The sequence below is a fragment of the Callospermophilus lateralis genome, chromosome 16, assembly GCF_048772815.1.
Source record: "Callospermophilus lateralis isolate mCalLat2 chromosome 16, mCalLat2.hap1, whole genome shotgun sequence".
Lineage (NCBI taxonomy): Eukaryota > Metazoa > Chordata > Mammalia > Rodentia > Sciuridae > Callospermophilus > Callospermophilus lateralis.
Window position 1 is genome coordinate 61,520,992 of NC_135320.1, and position 14,226 is coordinate 61,535,217.

General features: G+C 29.3%; 1 protein-coding gene across 3 annotated transcripts in view; it reads left to right on the top strand.

Moving 5' to 3' along the window:
* Oxr1 (oxidation resistance 1) overlaps window positions 1-14,226 on the top strand; it is an 80,273-nt gene that overhangs the window by 5,808 nt on the left and 60,239 nt on the right. For all 3 annotated transcript variants that reach the window (XM_076836359.2, XM_076836357.2, XM_076836358.2), the window contains exons 2-4: window positions 8,089-8,171; window positions 12,780-12,887; window positions 13,850-13,963. In XM_076836359.2, coding sequence (XP_076692474.1) covers window positions 8,133-8,171; window positions 12,780-12,887; window positions 13,850-13,963 — 261 coding nt within the window. In that variant the 5' untranslated portion in view covers window positions 8,089-8,132. The remainder of the gene's footprint in view (window positions 1-8,088; window positions 8,172-12,779; window positions 12,888-13,849; window positions 13,964-14,226) is intronic.

The following is a 14,226-nucleotide window of genomic DNA, read 5'->3' on the forward strand; positions in this document are numbered from 1 at the left end:
TGTACAGACAAAAAAGCCTTTTTCTTTTTTTTCTTTTGTGTAGTAAAATGGATGCATGCTATCTATAAAGGAATTCTTGTAAAGATTAAACTATAAATCACCTTAAATTTAGTCATCCAGAGAAATAATTGATATTAGGGTAGCTATTACTACTGGGATCCCCTCTATGTGTACATAACTACAGCATGGATGAATGAATACAAGGAGGAAGTAACAGAATGAAAGATCATACTTAATTATCATGAGAAATTAATTTCTCAAAGTACATCTATGAAGTTAGGTTGATTCTCAGAAAAAAAACATTAACAGGTTGGTAACCTGTTAAAAACATCAACAGATCTTTTTTTTTTTTTTTTTTTTTTTTTTTTTTAGTTTTAGGTGGGCTGTAGTAATCTCATATGTAATCTCATATCATGCTTTGATATGAGATTAGCAATTTCATCTCCCATTTTTTTCCTCACATCCTGATCATTATATTATGTTTACATTTTAATGTTTGTAAAAAATTTTTTCAACTTTATTTTTATAATTAAATTTTTCTGTTCAGTATTTCTTAATGGCACTTTTAGCATCTTGAGCCCATATTTTGATACAATTGACATACTTTAACTCTTGTGGTTTCAGTAAAGTGTTCTCATTCAAGAAAGACTGTTTTCTTTTTCCCTCTGGAAAGTAATTTGTTTTTTATATACGAATTATTGAAATAATTCTTATATATTCAAAGAACAATAATTTAACCAGGAACAGAAATGGGAATAGTCAGACTTGTGTGCCTACCACATATGTGTATATGGGCAATAATCTTTTAGGAATTACATCTTTCCTCTAGATTTCATGTTGATGGAGCAACCGCTTTGTAGAACATCTCTGGTCTTGAGATAAGAATGAAAAGAAAACAAATTTATTGTCAACTCTATACAGTTCTCCTTGGGACACTTATACCATTTCTGTTCTTATTCCATTGGCAAAGCAAGTCATACAGCTATGTGTAAAATCAGTGGAATGATTTTATATTTCTCCACAGTGAGAAATACAACATAACTATAAAATATAATCTATCACAATGACTAATTTAGAAAATTTGTTTAGAAACAATTATATTAGTTTGACAGAGATTTGAAAACTGTTAGTATTAGCTGTCATTAAGTAGGAAGTTATTAGTAAATAACATTTATTTTGTCAGTTATCTAATCAACAGTTTGATTCCTTCAAAATCTCTTTTACATTATTTCTCAAATTCATTGTGCATACAAATCAATCATGAATCAGCTGGTCTGATAAAGAACCTGAGATCCTGCATTCACAGCAGGCTCCTAGCTGATGCAATGCTGCTGGTTCCTGGAATATACTTTTAAGTAGTAAGGCTTTATATAGACTTTTATATCATGGCACTTTCACTTAGATTAAGGCTGCCAAAAAGCCCTTGGTGGCCCTTAAATGTTAATTTAAGAGTTAGATGGAGGAAAGGGATGCTGAAGGAGCGGGGACATTAGTAAGTAGGAGACAAAGAGGTATAATGTTTCCAAATAAAGGTGTAGAGATGCATGCAGAAGGAATTGGTTGGAAGCTTCACAGAGTTTAAGTAAAATGAAATTAGAAGAAGAAAATAAATCCATCAGGCGGGCCACAATGGTGCACACCTATAATTCCAGCCAATCAGGAGACTGAGGCAGGAGGATTACAAGTTCAAAGCTAGCCTCAACTACTTAGGGAGGCTCCAGGTGATTTAGTGAGACTCCCTCTCAAAATAAGAGAGATGTTGCTCCATTCAACCCCAGCATCCCCTTCTCCAAAAGAAAAAAAAAAAAAAATCAAATAACTTATTTGTTCCAAAGCACACGTAGTGAACTCTGGGGAACAGAGAAGTGATTTCAGCGCATTGTGGAATCAGTAAAAGATGGAGCAAGGACAGTGAAAGATTCATACTTTCAAAAGTTCAACTATTAAAAGAAACAGATGGGGTAACATTTTAGAGAGGATGGGTACAGATTTGAAAGAAAATTGAAGGCTTTTGTTTTGTTTCCTTTATGGATAAGGAGTCATTAGAGAGTGAAGAGTCCAAAATACAGACATTTTTCCTCCAGTACCTCATGATAGAGAGGATCAGTTAATCAGAAAATCTATAATCAGTATATCTTTTTTAGTTCATAATATAGTTTTAAAGTATTTTTATTATTTGAAATGATTCTATATTATAAAATATAGAATCCATATTTTTTAAAAAATCATCAAACTTTTTTTCAGTAGCTACTACCGAAATTATAATGTTCAGTTATAATAAGAATTTTTAAGTACATGGAAACTAGATCTCATATTAATTTAATTGTTGATTTCCAGGCTTGCTCTCATCCTCCAGTTTTACTTTCCCATTCTATTAACAAAATGATCTTTTTAAAGGTCAGATACTGCTTTGTTAATTTTCTGCTTTAAAATTTTTGAGTACTTCTAAGCTTGGTAATAGCACGCTAGATAATTCAGACAACCCCCCTGAGAACAAAACATTGGGCCAAAATAAAGCAAATTCTATGAAGGATATTATCAGAATGTTAACTGGTATGACTAGGTTAGGGTCGGAATGAAGACACAGCGGTCTAAAGAGAAGGCACCTATCTTTGAGGTTTTCTTTTTTCTTTCTTTCAAAAGCATTGATTCCAGAAAAGAGTTTTAGTGCAAGGCCCACTATAGGGAAGAGGGAAGAATCTCTTGTACTTTGAACCCCAAATCTTTTAGCATTTGGTGAAAGATTTTTAAATCAGAGTAAAGTCTGGAGATACACTGGTAGAATTATGTTCCTAGAACACAAAAGGCCCTTGGTTTGATCCCCAGCACCAAAAAAAAAAAAAAAAAAAAAAAAAAGATTGTAACCAAAGTAGATAGGCTCTTGTGGTGGGATAATATTTAGCTTCATCAAAATTTTTACAATTTCATTAACAAAATCTGGTATTGCTAATATCCTCGAGTACTTGACAGACACAAACATTAATACTCTGTAAAAATTTAGCTCTGTATATCAAATTATTTCTGTAGAAAGTTTTGCAGATTTAGTATTCAGCACACAAACTCTAATTAGGTACATGATGAAACAAGATATAAGAAACAGCAGAGACTAGAATCACACCTATAGGAACTTTAGATATAGTTATTGGATTTATTATGGCTCTGTTGAGAATTTTCAGCTAATTGAGAATATTATAAACTATAAAAAAAGAAAAATGCCTATTTTATAATTGAAAAATATAATTCCCCAAATTAGGACTTTTGTGGATGGATTTAAGAGCAATGTAGACAACACAGAAGAATTAATGAATTAGAAGATAAGTTGGAGGAAAATATCCAGAATAAACAGAGGACAAAAGAATGGAAAATAGAGGAGAGGGTAAGCTCAATAAAAGATTTAATGAGGACTTCTAACATAGGAGTTTTGAATCCCTGAAGGAGAAGAAAGAATGGTATAGAAACATTAACAAGAGAATGACTGAAAACTCCAACGGAAGAAGGACTTTATTTCACAGATTCAAAAATCCCTATGAGCCCCTGGTAGAAACCACACTAAAGACCAACAACAACAACAACAAAATCTTAAAGTCAATTCACATAAATAATCCCAAACCTTTAATGATTTAGTATTAAGATTGATATTGATTTTTCCACCAGAAATAGTCGCAACTGATTTTTATCTTTAAAGTCTTAAAAGTACTTGCCATCCTAGAATAATATGACCTATGAAATTACCGAGAGATGCAATAAAGGTGATAGCTATGAGGATAAAACTAAATGTTGAATGTTTAAAAATGTTATAATTTCTTATGATTTTTATATACACATGTAATAAAGGTACATAACAAAATATTGCATGTAAATCTTGGTAGTAACACAGTGAAAGGAAAACAAAATTACTACTTAATATTAAGCTCTAATTTATATGTTAGTAATTCAAGCTGTAATCTCTGGAATGACCACTAAAAGAATTATTTAATTGTTGATTTCCAGGCTTGGAAATATGTAACTTCCAGATTAATGGTAGGAAAATGAAAAATTAACAAATGCTAATCCAGTGAATACAAGAAAGGAGAAAAAATAGAACAAATAGAAATAAAAAGAACCCACTTAGAGATATATCAAAAGCATACAGATTCAGAAAGATTGAGATTGGAAAATAAAGGCAAAAGCTAATGAAAAGAAAGTTGTTATATTAACATTAGACAAATCCAGCCTTAAGTTAAAAATTCTGAGAAAATATTCAATTTTCCAGAAAGATATAATCTCATGAACCCAATAATATGGTCTCAAAATACACAAAGCAATGTAGAAGAGACATGAAGAATTAAAGAACTCATAGTCATAGTGGGAGATTTTAACAGTATCCATCAGAAAAAGCACACAAAAATAACTCAATGCAGATATTGAGGTTTTGAACAGCAGAGTAGCAAACTTGACCTTCTGCACAGGGACATTGACAAAAAAACACTATATCCAACAGGGTAGTATATGGTTTTTTGAAACTTTTGCTAAATTTACATATAGTCATAAAGCAAGTTACGTTTTTTCAAAAGTTTGAATTTCTTTTGAATATTTTATTTTGCCAAAAAGATAAAATTTTAAAATTATCATTGGCAAATTAATCAGTACTATCTAAATAGCACTTGGGTAAATGAAAATTAGAGTAGAAGTCAGAAAATATTTAGAGTTCACATGTTAGAAGACCATGTCAAAACTTGTAGTATTCATTGTAGAGGAGAACATATGCATAACATAATTAAGGTTTTGGCTTTTGGTAACACTGATAAAATCTAACTCCCTTTATCTTTCCACTATATCAAGATGATGATATCTCAGGGAAAGTCTTATTTATTCATTTTATCAAATATTTATTGAACACCAGTAGTATGCCATGCCTAATACTATGTGCTGGGTATGCAACAGGCTTTCTCAGCCTCTGTAGTATTTACATTTTGTGACTGATAAATCTTTGTTGTGGGAGATTGTCCTGTGCATTACAAAATTTTTAGCATAGCCATAACTTCTCTACATTAGGTAACAGTAATATGCCCACAATTTGAGTAAGCAGAAGTCTCCAAGCTTTGCCTGCTGTTTCTGGGGGTCAGGGAAGGCAAACATCTGTGGTTGAGAACCACTTGTCTGTATTGGTGTAACTAACAAGTGTGTCTTCTGCCCTCATGAAGCTGATAATCTAATGAGTATAGTTTTAAATAGAACAGTTATTTCAGACTGAATTGACTTGAGTTTGAATTCCATCACTATTTTTTGTTATTGCTGTTGTTGTATAGTTGCTGTTAATTTCTCTGTCTCAATTTCCCCAGTTATAAAATGGAGATAATAATGATACATATTTCATAGGGTCAATGAATTAGAGATAATATATGTGAAGTACTACAAAAGTGCTTGGCGTGTAGACAGTTGGTAGACATCATCTGCATTTTATTATTAAATAGACCACGGTGAGTATGTATTTCTAAACTGCAATAAATTTTGTGAGGAAGAATAGGGCTCCTCCTCTCCATGCTCCCAACCAGATTCATATTTGCTGACAGTTGTCTTTAAAGGATACTTTGAAGTTACTCAGGAAGAGACTGTACTTAACAATGGTGATCACTTTGAACTCTCAGATACTGTGATTCTGATTGTATTGTTTTTTGATAGACAAAGGTGAACAGTTAATTTTGTTCTGGCATTTATGTTTATTAAAAACCTAATATTAATAATTAATACTTGGAACTATTTTTATAATAGATAAAATTGTTACAAAATGTTTTATAGTTTTAAATTATGAAATATTTCAGTTTGTTTTCAAACTTTAAACTCTGAGATTATTATATTAATTAATTTTCTTTCCCTGAATGGCATTCCATGGTGAGATCTTGAAAATTAGAGTAATTGCAATTTTCTTGTGATTAAATGTATAATTAACCTTGGAGATTATGAAACACAGGTTCAAAAGCTTCTAAAGTTGGAGTGTTCCTGATCCAAAAAACCAAAGTCTGAATTGCTCCAAAATTTGAAACTTTTTAATCTTCTACATAAATATCCCTAAATCCAGTATAATTCAAAATCTGATTTTTGAATTAATTTCTGGTCTGAATAATTTCAAATAAGGGTTATTCAAAGTAAATGTAGACTATTGATAATTTCTAAAAATGAGATAAGGAGAGATACATTATTAGTGAAAAGTCATCTATAATTGTATTTTGCATTGCTAAGAGAAGCTTAAATTGCAAAATAAAATGGTTTTGACTCCTCTGCCATTTTTGAAAATACAGTAATAAATTACTGTTTAAACTTAATTTAAAATAGTTTTATTTTCCCAGAGAAGCAAATTTAAGTATAAGCTATTCAACATAGAAAAGATTTAAATATTCTGATGAGCAAAAGTAACATTCTCCTTCATTACAATTGTAGCATTTTGCATTAAAATTAGAAATATGGAAGAATTAATGTTTTTTTACAGCCAAGTAGTGTGTGGGCAAGTTTTTGAATTTTTACCATACTGATAGGGGAGAAATATCTTGCAATTTAAATTTGAATTTCTCAAATTATGAGTGAAATTAAATATCTTTTAAGTTTAAGGGCCATTTTTGTGACCTTTTGTGAATTCTCTGACTATATATTTGGCCCCATTTTTTTTTTCACCTAAGTTCTTATCTTTTTTTCTCTTCAAATTTTAAGAATACATTTATAGAATATAAAAATTGGATTTGTATATGTGTGTATATAAACACACTTTCACTGCAGTTGTGATATATGAACTGTAATTGTCTACTTTTATTTATGGGAAATGTAATCAATTTTTTTAAAACAATAATTCTTATAATTCTAGGTACAGATCAAGTTGTTGCTTCAGTTCATCCAAATTAGATGTTTGCCATGTTAGGCTCATTGTTAAGCACTGAGGAGGAAATGTAGAACAAAGGCAGTGTTTTGAAGGTTACAGTTTAGTGGAAGAGATTAAAAACAGATAATAATTTCAAAAACTGTTCCAGATGTTGTGTAGGGTGTAAATATACCGAGTAAATAATAATGAGACTTGGATTATCCTGAGTGATTTGGAAGGTTTTAGGACAGTATTCTTAAGCGTTAAAGAGCTAACTGGGTTTTGTGGGGTTCAGACTTTGTTGTTCTTATTAATATGCTTCATTAAAACTATTCACTCAGCAACTGGGCTACTTAGATACATGTAAATAAACTAGTATGGTTCAAATATCAGTCAAGTTTGGATAGAGGGAGAACTGTAAAACATATATTTCTCTAGATTAGAACTAGCTCAGGTGGAACTAATTTGTCTTTGAAAACTCTAGTTTTTAATCTTAGGTAAATGTAGCATTCTTTTCTGTTTACTATTTTGAGTTTTCAAATTAGCATTTTAGAAATTTCCATTTTATTCATTTTTCAATGTTTAGTTGAGAGTAGAATTTAATAAATCATTGTACTAATTGCATTGAAGTATAGATAAGGTTAAGCCTAGTGTAAAGTTTAAACTGAAACAAGTTAGTTTAATGTTAATGATAAGGAAATATTCAAATGAAATGTCATGATAAGCAAATGAAAAATAATTGATACATAAACTGAAATTAAATACGTGAAATGTTCATATATGAAAGCAAACCTTAATTTACTTCACTGTGTAAGTAAGGAAGATAACAATATTATTGTATTTTAGAGAGGATTCTATGAGACTTGTATATATACACATACACACACATACACAAATACATAAGCATATACATGTATATATCTTCAAATATATTTTTAAAATATCTTTCAAATTATCTTATTATAATGTAGAAATAATGACCCATAATCTAGTGTTTAATAACTTAATAAATTTTTCTGTTGACAGTTATTTATGTTTTGAATTGACTTCTAATTACTATAGTGGTTTGTATTGGTCAGTTCCTTTTTTTAAATTTTTTTTTGTCCAGGGCAGGGAGTCCCAGGGAGCAAGCTGTATTATTTGTGAATTAGATATCTGCCCAGTGAATTCTGTTCAGCACTTCTATACATTACTCTGAAAGGAAAATGAACTTAATAGGACTTTTGCCTCATTTTTTTTTTTTTTTTTTTTTTTTACAGACACTGGCCAAAAAAAGACCCTAGACAAGAAAGATGGGAGAAGGATGTCTTTTCAGAAACCTAAAGGGACTATTGAGTATACTGTAAGTTGTTTGCTTTTAAAAAAGGAACTTAACTTTGTAATTATGTTATTTAAGACAGTTTCTGTTCATACTACACATATGGCAAGGATTGTTAATTGCCTTATTTAAAAAAAAATCTGTACTTCCCTCTGGATAACTTTTATTAATAATAACAGTTAAGTTTTTTAGGATTATTTTTCCTTAATAAGGAATTTTACTATGAGCTATGAAATGTTTTTCCACCAAATTAAATTTAATATTAATGATAATTTAACTGTGAATCAAAGTTCTTATGCTTTAATAATTCTATTAGGTTAGACTTTTAGGAAAATATTTGCTTTTTCTAGAAATGTGACTATCATTATGTTTCCAGTAGTGCTAATGATAATGTTAATGACAGATAAAATGCTTTAAAAGACCTGAGTGGTGTGGTACATGCCTGTAATCCCAGCTGCTCAAGAGGCTGAGACAAGAATATCGAGAGTTCAAAGCCAGCCTCAGCAACATTGAGGCACTAAGAAACTCAGTGAGACGCTGTCTCTAAATAAATAAAATACAAAATAGGGCTGGAGATGTGGCTCAGTGGCCAAGTGCCCCTGAGTTCAATCCCTGTTTACTTACCCCACTAAAAAAAAAATACTTAAAAGATTAGTTGATAGATTTAGTTTGATTTTTTAGCTATGCAAGTGGAGGGTTTTTGTTGTTTTTTTCTGTTATTGAAGTGACAATCAAATCTTCCTGTTGTCATTTTTTTTTTCCATTTCTGATTCAATTATAGAAAACTGAAGTGAGAGATTGACTTTGGTGTTTGGTGTGCAGCTTATTTGGTGGAGTGTAAATAATTGTTTATTTAGATATCTTGACACATTATAAAGAAATTATTTTAGCTGAGTTTAATTTTTAATTTTTTTTTTTTTACTTCTTGATAGACCTTTATTTTGTTTATTTATATGTGGTGCTGAGAATCGAACCCAGTGCCTCACACATGCCGGACAAGTGTGCTTATGCTGAGCCCCAGCCCCAGCTCCCTGAGCTTAATTTTATTTTATGCTTTTCTAATACATTATGAAGAAAATAGTGATTTAAAATGTTAATATAGCATTTGTTTCTTCATGAAACTTGACAGTATGACTCTTGGTTATTTTCCATGAATCCATAAAGTTAAACAAATTGTCAAAATTTTGAGTTATATTCAATTTTCATGTAATATATAATTGACAATATCAAATATATTAGATTACTTTTTAAAGGTTACAAACCAGTTAATTTAAGGTAGAATTAATTACTACTTTCAAAAGGAATCTAGTAAAGCATTTTATAAAACTTAAAATTGTGTATGCTTGAACCTGCATGTTGGAAAAGAGAGTAAGTTTAAATAGTAAGAGTGAATAAAATAATTTGATGTATTCCTTATGTTAAGACATCAAATTATTTTTATACGGTATAAAAAATCTATACATGTAATCATGACTGTGAAGAATTGTAAAATTTTTGTTAATTTTGAACAAAATAAACAAATTACTTTGTAATCAAAGTAATTGAGTATCTGTGGTAAAATTAAAACTAAAATTAAGACCATTATTTAATTAGAGAAGGTTAATTGAAACCTAAAATTCTCTCCTCTAACATTATAAATTGCCTTTGGAAAATCAAGTATTTGCTGGAAATCATATTAAACAGCTAACAGGTGTATTTGTTTAGAGTTTTATTTTTTTTTCATTTTATGTGTTCCATATTCCAGATTCTAAAAGAATCATATATTTCTAACACTAAGAAAGAGATTATTGTTTTATACTCTCCTACTTTTATGATCTACCTTAAATATATTTACAAACCTTTTGTATATAGTGTAAATAAAATTAATCTGTACTTTATGTAACCTTAGAGTTAAAATCATGTATGTCTACATATATGTGTGTGTATATGTACATATATGTGTGTGTATATATACGTGCATACATATATATATATATATATATAATTTGTACACATATGCATGTCAGTTTAGTTATAAAATTAGAATAAAATCACTGTCAGTGGGAATTATAAGTAGAACTTAAAAATGATATACATATTTTTTCCTTTAATAACTTAATATTTCTATATTTTTCTACTGAAATACCTTTCCAATTATCAAACACAGTGACCTTTTTTTCTTGTTGCTTCCTGTTCATCATTCTTTCTACTTTCACTTTTCTTTCTGAGGGTCTATAAAAGTGCTTTCAGTGAGAACTTGAAGCTGTAAAATCAGTTTATATACCAAAAAATCTTTATTGTACTCTCATTCCTCATAGTTTAGCTGTCTGTAGATTTGTAAGTTGATAGTTATTTTTCTGCCAGTCTTTGGACAATGAGTATTAATTGATTGTCCTGTGTACTCTGTTGTTATTTTGTTTTTTAAGCAATCTTTTTGTTTATAGGTTACTTTTAAAGTTTTGTCTTTGTCTTTGTAGTTCTGTAATGGCATCAATAATTTTAGATATGGCATATTTTATTTGTCTTTTGTTTATTGTATCTCTTCAGTCTAAGGAATCATCATTCTTACATTCCAAAAAAATTGTCAGTCGTTAGTTATCTACAGCTATATCCGCTCCTTCTGTCTCTATTTTCTCTTCCTAGAACCCTACTTTATTCTTGAAACTAATTGTACTACATTTTACTATCATTATCCTTTATTGCCCTTGTATTTTTCCTATCTTTTGATTATATATTCCATCTACATCACTGACTGTTCGTCTCTTCTTGATTCCAAATATGAGTGGTCCCTTGTTTTTTCTCATTTTTTCTAATGTTTATTTTGTTACTTGCAGAGTTTAATAACTTTACTATATGAGCTACTTAGAGTAAGGTCAGAATTTTTCTATTCCTGATTTTTGGGGTGCTTACATTTCCTAGTATCATGTCATATTTAAAAAGTATAGCAAACCTTTTTTTCTTCCATCCTTGAATAATGTCAGATTTTCTTATTTCTGTTCAGTCTGTTATTTATCTAGTTTGGAATTTTTAGAGTCAATATTGGTTGCTTATTCACATTTGCTTTCTTGACCTACTATTACTATAAAAACTCCATTTAATCTATAAATTAAAAACTCGTTAATCTTAGTTGAAAATTATGTACCTTGATCTATTTCTTTACATTTTGTTACCTTAAACCTAATCTGCAATAGTGTTATATTGATTTTTCTGTATTCATTCTCTTGTCCCATTAATCCTAGGTTGTTGCCATAATATCATAAGGTGCCACATAAGCAAATTCCTTTGCTTTATAACCAAGAGTTATGATTATATGAGAGTCCTATGTAAACTTATAGATGTTACTACAAAATAACTTTGTTGCAGAGATCTTATATTATTTCAATAAAAGTAGTTCATTGTGTAGATGAGATGGAAGATGCAGAGATAGATCATTAGCTCAAGTATTTTGCATAAATTTCATTTAATAAATCAAGTAAAGAAAATATTATGTTTATTATTTAAAACACAGTCTTTTTTTTCTGACTTTCCAACTTTTCTTCAACCTAATTCTAAATGCCTTTTCAATCCTGTGCTTTTTAAGAGTTTTAATTCTAATTAATAACCTTTTTAAAAATCTGTGCTTCATGAAGATTCTCTGGATGGTTTAGGAGGAAGAGGAGATATCTCTCAAATGTGCTTTATATTTTTATACCTCCTAACCATGTCTGTTACCTTCACTTTAAAAATTTTTTTTCTCTTCTCTTATTCTTTCCCCTTCTTCAAGAATCAATTTACACATCTTCACTTTGAAAGTTCTATTACTTCTCTCAATTTCTCACAGTGTATCCCTTTCTTTAAGTGTTTGTTTTAAAACTTTCCTACACCCTTTCCTGGACAATTTTGGAGTACATGGTACACTGTCTGTACTCAAAACTTCAGTTGCATTTGCTGTTCTATTGTAAATTGTTCTCCATCTTTTAACATAACCATTTTTATCTATCTTGTTTTCCAACCAGATTATAAATCCCTTTTAGACTAAAACCACTTAGTTGCACTTAGTTGTGTTCTCTTCAAATGCCTTACACAAGGAGGACTTCAATAGAATATATTGACAGATCAGTTGAGTTTTTTAAGTCTGATTGGTAAAATTCCATTGTTTATAATTTCTCTAAATATGTTTATGAAATTATATTAATTCAAAAGAAGATGATCAAGTTTGATTTAAACATTGTACTTTTACATATAAATGGCAGAATATATACAGAAAAATCATTAGAAATGGCATTTTTATTTTAATATAGGTAGGTATACTTTGCTAAAATAAATGATTATATTTTTAGAAGTTCCATAGATTTTAGAAATTATGTAAATGAATAGTATAGTATTTTAATGACTTTGTAAAGTACATATTATGTTTTAAATTGTATTTGATATTTTGAAAAAGCTTGAATTAGAGACCCATATGTATTATGATAAGCATATACTCTATATTATAAGTTGAGATTATTTGTTAACAAAACATAATATTTCTTGACAGCTGTCTCCAAAGATAAAAATTCTTTTTATTAATCAAATTTAAGATTGCTTTATAGATATGTTAATACTCATTAAATATTATAATGTAGTTTTTGTTCTAACAGATTAAAATAATTCATTATATTTTTTCTTAAACAGGTTGAATCAAGGGATTCTTTGAATAGTATAGCCCTGAAATTTGATACAACGCCCAACGAGCTTGTTCAGTTAAATAAATTATTCTCCCGAGCAGTTGTTACTGGACAGGTATTACCTTCTTTTAAAAGTGTTGATATTTAGAATCATTAAGTAGAAAGTATTTATTGCTTGTAGTGTATAATGTAGAAAATGTAATAAGAATAATTTTATGAATGCTTTGAACAAATCATATATGATACTATGGATGGTTTATGATTGGAACAGATCTCATCAGATTTGTTCAATTTTCTATAAAATTGTCATTTATGTCTGAGTTTTTTTTAATATATACTAAAAATAATTCTAAATAATCTTTTCAAATATAATTTTAAAGAGCTTTCAAAAGTATTTAAGTAGTACATGGATTAGATTAAAAAATTTCAACATTTTTAAAGGTACTGTATGCTTCCTTCTCATTAATTTCCTTTTCAAAAGCAGCCAGTTCCAGTTACAGGTCACGTATACTTTTAGAAATATTCTTTTTTTTTTTTAATTTTTAGGGCTTTTGTTTTTCATTTTAAATTTAATTATTGTTGATTGGAAAATGTTCTATTTAAGCACAGCAGATTTTTTCATGTGTGCATACTGATGTATATCAGTTCAGTCACAGTATGCTTTATCTTGCTGATGTTAATATGGCTACAATGAATACTCTTATACATATTTAATTTTATTCATGTTTCTGTAGGGTAAATTCTGGAAGTAGAATGGCTATGTCAAAGAGATATGTGCAGTTTTAATTTTGATTTTGATTTTATACTATTGCCAGATTGCCTTTAAGATGAATACCTATAGTATTTGAAAATTATTGTTTCCCCACCATGTGTCAGTACTATGCTTATCAAATGTGTTTAAATTGATTTTTAAATATCTTTTACTTTTACTCCATAGACCTGTTATGGTAAAAAAATATTCTTATAATCTGAAAGTTTTATTTTTTCCCTATTTTGATAATTGTATTTACTTATACAACATCATCTGATTGTTAACTTTTCAGTTTGACTCATCTCTATGTGATTGCTTTCTTACAGGTTTTATATGTTCCTGATCCTGAATATGTGTCCAGTGTTGAGAGTTCGCCATCTCTAAGCCCCATAAGTCCTCTGTCACCAACATCATCTGAAGCCGAATTTGAAAAGACCACTGTAAGTATCTCTGCTTTTTCATGATGGTTATGAAGAAATATTACTGTGTATACATTTATCATGTTTTTTCATTCTACTTTGACTATGTTTAAAACAAGAGTGTACCTTTTGTTAATTAAAGTGGCAAGTTTTAATTTTTAAGTAAATATTCTTATTAAATTTGATTTACTTTTGGTGGTGATCATCCAAAGGTGCTCATCAACTCCATGTAATTTAATATAGAAAGGAATTTTACATAATACATGAGAGTATCACAATGAGAA